At 38.2% G+C, this 8,909-nt stretch overlaps 1 protein-coding gene across 3 annotated transcripts in view; it reads right to left on the bottom strand.

The window, feature by feature from the left end:
* Nucleotides 1–4,855: 4,855 nt before the first annotated feature.
* GPALPP1 (GPALPP motifs containing 1) overlaps nucleotides 4,856–8,909 on the bottom strand; it is a 35,851-nt gene continuing 31,797 nt past the window's right edge. The window contains exons 8-9 of one of the 3 annotated variants that reach the window (XM_021697889.2): nucleotides 6,414–6,632; nucleotides 4,856–5,631 (exon numbers count right to left, since the gene is read on the bottom strand). In XM_021697889.2, the coding sequence (XP_021553564.1) occupies nucleotides 6,414–6,632 (219 nt within the window). In that variant the 3' untranslated portion in view covers nucleotides 4,856–5,631. Of the gene's footprint in view, nucleotides 5,632–6,219; nucleotides 6,633–8,909 lie in introns of those variants that run through there. The other 2 variants (XM_044913180.1, XM_044913181.1) reach the window with 2 other exon arrangements.

The following is an 8,909-nucleotide window of genomic DNA, read 5'->3' as shown; positions in this document are numbered from 1 at the left end:
GAGAGAGAACAAGCAGAGGGAGCGGCAGGCAGAGGGAGAGGGAGAAGCAAGCTTCCCGCCAAGCAAGGAGCCTGATGTGGGAACTCGATCCCAGGACACTGGGACCATGACCTGAGCCGAAGGGAGACCCTTAACCGACTGAACCACCCAGGCGTCCCAAGATTCTTCCATTTTAAAAGGAGCCTAAGAGAAGGCAGTCTCATGAAACCAAATTATCATTGACACTACAATCTTGAAGCCTGTAGTAGCTGGCTGGTAAAAATGTTTGACAGAAATGACAATTCAGGCACCTGGGTGGCTCAGCCGTTAAACGTCTGCCTTTGGCTCAGGTCATGATCCCAGGGTCCTGGGATTGAGCCCCGCATCGGGCTCCCTGCTCGGCGGGGAGCCTGCTTCTCCCTCTCCCGCTCCCCCTGCTTGTGTTCCCTCTCTCGCTGTGTCTCTGTCAAATAAATAAATAAAATCTTAAAAAAAAAAAAAGAAATGACAATTTTTCTCCACTCTTCATAATGCAAGTTATTGCTGGTACTAGTGATTGTAGCTATGCAACATAAAACGACTATGTAGATAACAAGTGCAGTGATTCTCAAACTTGAGTTTATAAAGACTGACCTGGGAAATTGTTAAAAACAGAGATTCCCGGACTCTAACCTCAAAGATTCCCATTCAAGAGAGGCGGGCCTGGGAACCTGCATTTAATCAATCTCCTCAGGTGATTCTGATGGTGGTTCAAGGATCACGAATTAAGAAAAAGATAAATGAAAATATTCTTCCATGCCCTGGAATTCTAAAGATTAATTACTCAATTGATATCTGTTGCATTCATCTGGTGCTATTTAGCTCTTAAAAAAAATGTATATAATCCTTAATAATTAGGCCTATGAGGAGGAAATGAGCAATAATTCATAACAAATTTTGAAAAATAGAAAAACGACCCCAGCTCTACTTAAAATAATTAGTTTTGGTGACAGGTATGGGCAGAAGTTCAATGTGCTAATTTTCTCCTGATGACATGAGTGGAGTACATGCTGTCTTCAGAGCAAGGGCCTAAAGGGTGAATTCAGACATGGTTGGGAAATTCTAGAAGGCCGGTAGGGTAGATCTTTGGTTTAGGACCCATCTAGCTAACTCCTGGGTGATGTTTATGACTTGGCTAAAGTATACTCTCCTCTGGGAGGCTTCCTTTCATCTTCTAAAACTGGGTCAGATGCCCTTATATGGGGTTCCTAGTATTAGTAGCAAGGACCAACCCTGAGCCCCCGTATTTCTTATATACCGCCCGCACTGGTGCAGTTCTTCAAACACTTCAGAACTAATGCTTCAAGCCTTTGCATGTGTGGTCAGTCACTGTTCACACTGCTAGCATCTTTTTCTTTTTTTTAATTTTATTATGTTATGTTAATCACCATACATTACATCATTAATTTTTGATGTAGTGTTCCATGATTCATTGTTTGCGTATAACACCCGGTGCTCCATTCAGTACATGCCCTCTTTAATACCCATCACCAGGCTAACCCATTCCCCACCCCCTCCCCTCTAGAACCCTCAGTTTGTTTCTCAGAGTCCATAGTCTCTCATGGTTCGTCTCCCCCTCCGAATTCCCCCCCTTCATTTTTCCCTTCCTACTATCTTCTTTTTTTTTTTTTTTTAACATATAATGTATTATTTGTTTCAGAGGTACAGGTCTGTGATTCACCAGTCTTACACAACTCACGGCGCTCACCATAGCACATACCCTCCCCAGTGTCTATCACCCAGCTACCCTATCCCTCCATGTCTCTTCAGAAAGACTTTCCTTATCATTTTACCTAAAAAGTTTCTCATCCTCAACTAACCCTATATAATAAAAAATTAGGACTTTATAAAAAAGGGGGATAACTTCCCCACCCCAAATTATAAAAGAACACATGCTTTCTGAAAGAATTTGGGAAGTAGAGAGAGGAAAAAAAAAAAAAAGCTGATAATCAAACACCCCTGAAAACACCTACCAACTGTTATAAAACCTTATGATACATAGAACAATGGAATCTTGGTTATAAGCCTGTTCTAGTTCCTCTTGGGCCATGGTGCTCTTAAGAGCATTTCCAATTTGTTTTGCATGTCTAAAGAAACAGTTACTAATTGTAGTTATATTGGGATAATGAAAACGTGGCAAGTGAGTTTTCTTCCTAAAATGATCTGATTGGCCAGAATATATTTTTGTGGAATATTCTCTTTGCCAATATTGCCTGCTTCAGAGGAGTTAATTATATTAAAACAGAACAAAAATAAAAGACCACAACTTCTTGGATAGAGATGAAACTTTATTTATACATAACAAATTATACATCAGGAATTCTTTTCTAAAAACAGTCTTTTCCTGTAAAGTTCAAAATGAAAAGATTCAAAGGGGCAGTGTATAGCTCTTTATAATACTTTACAAACCAGAGTCACAGTTAAACAATTTTTTAAGCTGCAAAAAAATATACCTCTCCTATAATAGGAAATGCATGGCCTCTGTAAGTGCAGACTTAAATCTCATGATGGTGTCAAAAGCCAAAGTAAAATAAATTAATACCATGAAACAGAAGACTTGGCACTGATGTTACACTGGCCCTATCTCTAACCACTTCCCACCACGTTAATTCTTCCTCTTAGGTACATAACTCAACAGAAAACTGTTTTTTCTAATAATACTTATCATTACCATGGAAGAAGTACAAAAGAGACGTGATAGGACTCTTGTAGATAGTTTAACAACATATCTCCCATGATCATATGTTCCTTGAGTAATAATATTAACACTATCCTCCCTATATGAGAAATAAAAAGTGCCATCATGTTTGGGGACCAAATAATTTATAGAATAACTACTAATCTATTCTGGAGCATGTAAGCTTCAGTACCATGTCAATCTCAACCTCACTTCTAAAAAAAGTCATTAATTCAAAGAACTATTAAAAGTTCAAGAGATAAATTAAATGTCAAATGGTTGCTATATCCAAATACAATGAAAAACTCTTAGAAAGACTATGGCTTTTTTTTTTTTTTTTTAAGAGCAGGGCTTAATTTACAATATTTTGCCCAATATAAGAAGGCTTTAATTTACCTGATAATGACTGGGTGAAACCATCATCTCTCACCTTCTGTCCCCACTCCCAATTCCCTCACTTGCTAAAGCCACCATTTATTTATCAGTAATGTGGTTACTTTGTGGAAGTAATCTATCTGAGATGACGATTTATAGAGGTGGACAAAAATCATGTAATTTCAGGTACAATGAACTTAGATGTTACTTTCAACAGAAAAGAAAGTTGAAGTATCTGCTTGACCTTTTGAACTTAGTGTTGCTCTTTTTTCTTCTTCATTTTTAAGTTTCAAAGGAGGTCACAGTTCTATAAAACTTAGCCAAGACGTATAGGAAATTAAAAAGTTCTTATTAGAAGATGTCAACAATGCCAGTTTTCTGCCAGATGGATGGAGACTTGATTTAAGTAGGTTTTTTACCACTTTGGAAGAGGGGAGGGGCAGACATGGGCACCTTTCCATTCTGTGTAAACAACAACTCTGTTCTTTTATTATCAATGCTGTTATATTGGGTGTAGGCTCTCTGAGGGGCATAAAACCTCTGGTCTGGCCTTACATTTCATTAAAACTGTCCTGGGGTGGCATGAAAGAGCATTACATCCAAGCGAGCAGTAAGGTGGTAACTCATGGAAAGCATTAGGCAGAAAGAAGAGGTTTTTCTCCCTTTTGCTGAGGACAAGGACGCTTCAAGGCGAGGGGAAAAACAGCAAATATGTGATATGGAAATATCCTATCCCCTTAAGGTGAAGAAAACAAAAATAAGTAATGAAAGGTGACATTTTTACTTTAAAAAATTCCAAGTTTCTCAAAAATATATGTTAGAAATTTATATAAGGGTGGGAACTTTTGAAAACATTTTTTCCTTTCATCGGGGAAAAATTATAACAAAATTAAATGAGAGCAATGGATGCTTTGCACAAAGTTTTGTGTTCAGAAAATATTACTCATTAAAAATGACACCTTAGGCAAATGGTGGTTCTGTTCAATTTTGCTTAGACAAGAAGCTTTTTCAGTTTGCTTAGGAGAATAATTCATCTTTTTAATAGCTACGCTCCTTGAGTAGGCTACTGTTTATGCTGGTATCATAAAAGCAAAGAATAATTTGTGCCATAATTTGAACAGTTCACTCAACTGTCATAAAGCCTAAATGAACTAGGAGTCAGAACGTTTTTCCATTAAAACCTCACACTTTCCACCTAGCCTCTCATTTTGTGTTCTTTTTTCTCCACAGAAAACAAAAAACAAAACCTCTCATGCTTTATCAAAACTACAACATAGAACTAGTGAACAGTTAGGATGGCTCTGTAAGAAAACATAACTTAGAGAATTTGAATTTAGGCTTTAACTGTTTAGAATGTTCTATTTAACATCTTAATAGACTACCTCAAGCATTACAAACTTACATACTCTCATTAGGGTGGTTATGATTAGAGTTTCCATTTATATTTTTGTATTCAGGGATTATGAACTTGATTTTTTTAAAAGACTATTCATGACTGATATAAAAGATCAGTCCCCAATAAATGAGCTAAAATCTGTTAAATATAAATGGGTAAAATAAGATCATTGCAAAGCAAAGTTTAAAGACTTAGAGAGCTTTGGCTGAGACCATGGAGACCAAGTCTTAGACTTCACACTGCTAATGCTTAATGGCATATTTTTTTTTAAAAGATTTTATTTATTTATTTGACAGAGAGAGACATAGTGAGAGAGGGAACACAAGCAGGGGGAGTGGGAGAGGGAGAAGCAGGCTTCCTGCTGAGCAGGGAGCCCGATGAGGGGCTTGATCCCAGGACCCTGGGATCATGACCCGAGCTGAAGGCAGCCACTTAACGACTGAGCCACCCAGGCGCCCCTTCATGGCATATTTTGTCCCTCAGATTGCCTCCCCTAGAAATGCTTATTAAAGTTGGAAAAATCAAAATAGTTTTTCCTTAGCACATGAGATAATGCAGAGGCCCTTCTTTCTGACTTAAAAACCAACCAACCAACCAACCAACCAACAAAAACAAAAGCCCAAGCAACAAATAAAAAGCCCTGATTGCCCAAACAAGCAAAATGTGAACAAAACAGATGAAACCTCCGAGCCCTCTATTTGTAAATGTGTATTCACAGGCTGCAGTTTAGAGGGAAACCCAAACAATTTCAAATTCATGGATTGACTACAAGGACCCGACACACTTACTCCAGGGCAGGCGAGTAATATTTGATGAGGAGGTCTAAGCTCTGGTGGAGATTCAGTGGATAGTCCTGACCAGATCTTATAGGATACTTGTGAGACACCACAGAAATTAAGGAATAGATGGGTCCTCCAAATAATTATTTGAAGAAAAGCCCACACTTCCTCAGAAGCCAAAGACACACAAAATTCTATTCCACATAAGAAATAATGACTTTAGGTTTTCACAGGACTTACAGGACGTACAGCACAAGGTAAGTTTGTATGCTTTTTAAGACTAAAGTCACCTCTAATCTTAAGGAACTCAAAACAAAGGGATAAAGATAGATAGACAGATAAAAAGAGTATTCTTCAACTTTTCTTCATTGCACAGGGAAATCCCCCTGAAGAATAAGAAAGTTCAGTAAGTTGGAAAATATTTCTAACTTTAACTGTATTTTCCCTTTAATTTTTAATTTTTTTAGATTTTATTTTTAAGTAATCTCTACACCCAACGTGGGGCTTGAAGTCACAATCCCGAGATCAAAAGTCGCATGCTCCACTGACCGAGCTAACCAGGTGCCTCTGTATTTTCCTTTAAAGCCACATTTTAATATTGATGTAGGTTTCATACAGTTAAAAATGATAAAGATTTTAAGAAGCAACCTTAGCTCTTAGGTAATTCCTTACTCACCTTTACGAACCCTTGTTAGATTGAGCTGTGGATGAAGGATATAATGATTTTGAACCTTAATTTACAGAGAGGCTTTCAAAACAATGAACGTTTTCTAGCTGTGATCTTGTTTAATAACACACGGATTATAAACACATCTCCTTTCTCTGTTCTTTACAAAAGCATGCATATTTACCCAAGCTTCAAACCACTCTTTCCTTTGCCATTTCTTATAAACTAAACTTTACTTTTAGTGTCTTTAATGGCAATGCCTGGTTAATAGCAGTGCCTGAAGACAAAAGCTACTCTTCTGGTAAAACTACATTTTTTATCCCACCAGGGCTGAATATTAAAAAAAAATCATGGTTGACTTATCAAAAAAGATTTTCAGGTTTATAATCTACTTTATTATAAAAGGAAATAGATTTTTACACACAATTATTTATGGATAACAGAGCACTCAGAAAAGTTTAAATTTATCAGTTTGAAAGTATACCTCACTGAAATACTTACTTATAAAAACATACTGCCTTTGCCATGGGAAAATCTGGTGTTTAGTTCTCTAGATTTCTTTATCAGAGCTTTTTTCTGAGCTTCGTCAAACCGATTAACCTTGAGATCTTTATCACGGTCAAATGGTATTCTTTCTTGGGGATTATTTTTCTCTTCAGCAGCCTTATTCTTTAATTTTTTATGATGAATGTCCATAAGAGATTCTGATCTTTTTGATTCCTGGGGGAAAGCAAGAGAGTAGAAATGAAAATCTTTCTTTGTATAGATTATGGACAGAATATGATCATGAAGCAAAATGATTAAGCAGTAATGATGAACATTAAGGAGGGCTTTTTACAAACCCTGTCAGGTTTTGCCAAATCCAAGACAGGATCTATGAAGAAGATCTGTATCAGAGGGAAATTCAATTCAACCAAAATGAAGACATATACTAACTACCATTATTATATAATAGTAATAAAAAAAAAGCAAGACAGAGAGGAAATAAACTTTGAAATAACCATGTGTGGTGTGTCATAATTAGAGTCCAAGCCAAGAACATGGGTGAGAAGGAAGAGCAATTACATTGTCACCGAGGAGCCTGGGTAAAGTGTCATGGATGTGCTGGTCTGCGAAGCCTGAACAGGCAGATAGGAAGGAAAGGGCATGGCTAGGCTGAAGCAGAAACAAGGGCAAACCCAAAAAATAATGGCACAGGAGTGACAAAATTCAAGGCCCGCTCAGGATATACTGGCATATTCCGTAAGCTAAGAGATTTTTGTTCCTTTTAGTTTTCTGTTTTCTCCTACATCCCTCATTTTCTTTCTTCTTAGTTGGGACAGGTGCTCACGGTTTCAAATATACCTAGTAGGATGAGGTCTGAGCAAAGGCCATTGGTTTCATCAACTAGAGTCATTCTAGACCTTCCAGTATTGATTCAAGTACAAGAAAGAATGGCCCTGAGTTAAAGGAGCAGGGTGTGGAATGCAGCAGTAGTTCCAGGCGGTACAGACCGGCAGCCTTCAGAGGTGGGCAGACGTGGGCCTGCGAGCTACAGAGAGTGGGTCCATGTGGTATGGAGGCATGGATAATTTTAAGGTTATCCACCCACAATGCTCAACTTCTTCATGTACCCTCACTTAAAACTGATTTGCTCCATAAGGCATCTTGTTATCTTGATCTCTCTCTCCCCTTTTATTATAGCCCTTTACCACTTCACAAAGGAGAGGCCTCTCAGATCCTTACTGTAATAATACTGCCCAGGAGACCAAGTCTCCATGGTTTCAAACAAAAATGTGAAATACTGGCAAGAGGAAACTTCCTCTAACTGAGGTACTGTAAACCCAGGGAGGCTCTGTGTTCCTCTATGTCTTTTTTTTTTTTTTTTAAAGACATTTATTTAGAGAGTAGGAGTCGGGGGAGGGAGCAGAGGATCTTTTTTTAAAAAAAGATTTATTTATTTATTTGAGAGAGAGAGAAAGGGAGAGAGAGCGAGCCTGAGCAGAGGGAGAGAATCTCAGGTAGACTCCCCACTTCCTGGGGAGCCTGAAGTGGGGCTTGATCTCACAACCCAGATAGCGTGACCTCAGTGGAAATCAAGTCAGATGCTTAACTGACTGAGCCACCCAGGCACCCTGTTCTGTATCTTAAACATACTTCTCCTAAGTGTGTGGTATCCCTCAGAAATTGGGTGTTTGGTTTTTGTTCGAATGTTCTGTGCTCAGACTGAATAGGAGGGCAGTGGAAGAAAGGGTCACTTTTGCTTAGCAACCACATCACTTCCAGGCCCTACCCTGTTAATGAATGTGTTTGAGAGCAAAGAAGTTAAGAGAGCTTAGTGAAAGCAACATAAGAAGGCACTGGTAAGAAATGCTGAAAATGTAGCATCCTATTTCATCCAAGAGACAAACTATCATGCCTACCTCTCTACTTTAGAATTCAGAAGTGTCACTGGAATAATCATCAACACATCTATCTGAATGGAAAAACGAAGCGAGATTTTCTGACAGAAAGTCAGTCTTACTTTGGCTGATTTGACAACCAGAACCGACTTTGTCAATTAGGTTATGTGGCAGTTATTCTCAATCAACTGAATAAGCTCAATCTGGAGCTATGGGTTTTAGCAGAATGTACAAAAGATATTATGTTGGGATGCCTGGGTGGCTCAGTCGGTTGAGGGTCTGCCTTCAGCTCAGGTCATTATCCCAGGGCCCTGGGATCGAGCCCCGCATCGGGCTCCCTGCTCCGTGGGAAGCCTGCTTCTCCCTCTGCCTGCCACTCCCCAGAGCTCTCTCTCTGGCAAAAAAAAAAAAATTTTAAAAATCTTAAAAAAAAAAGATACTATATTAGTTAGGTATGTATTTGAATTACCACTACTTCCATTTTCCTAATTCCTCTCATTCATTTCATAAATCTTGGTAAAATCTTTTAGAAACAAATTGATTTGCAAGTCAAGTGCTTTCCAATTCTTTTTTTTTTTTTTAAAGATTTTATTTATTTATTTGACAGAGAGATAGC

Source organism: Neomonachus schauinslandi, chromosome 3 (assembly GCF_002201575.2).
Source record: "Neomonachus schauinslandi chromosome 3, ASM220157v2, whole genome shotgun sequence".
NCBI classification, from domain to species: Eukaryota; Metazoa; Chordata; class Mammalia; order Carnivora; family Phocidae; genus Neomonachus; species Neomonachus schauinslandi.
The sequence above is the reverse complement of the archived record's forward strand: the minus strand, read 5'-3'. Positions and strand labels throughout refer to the sequence as shown.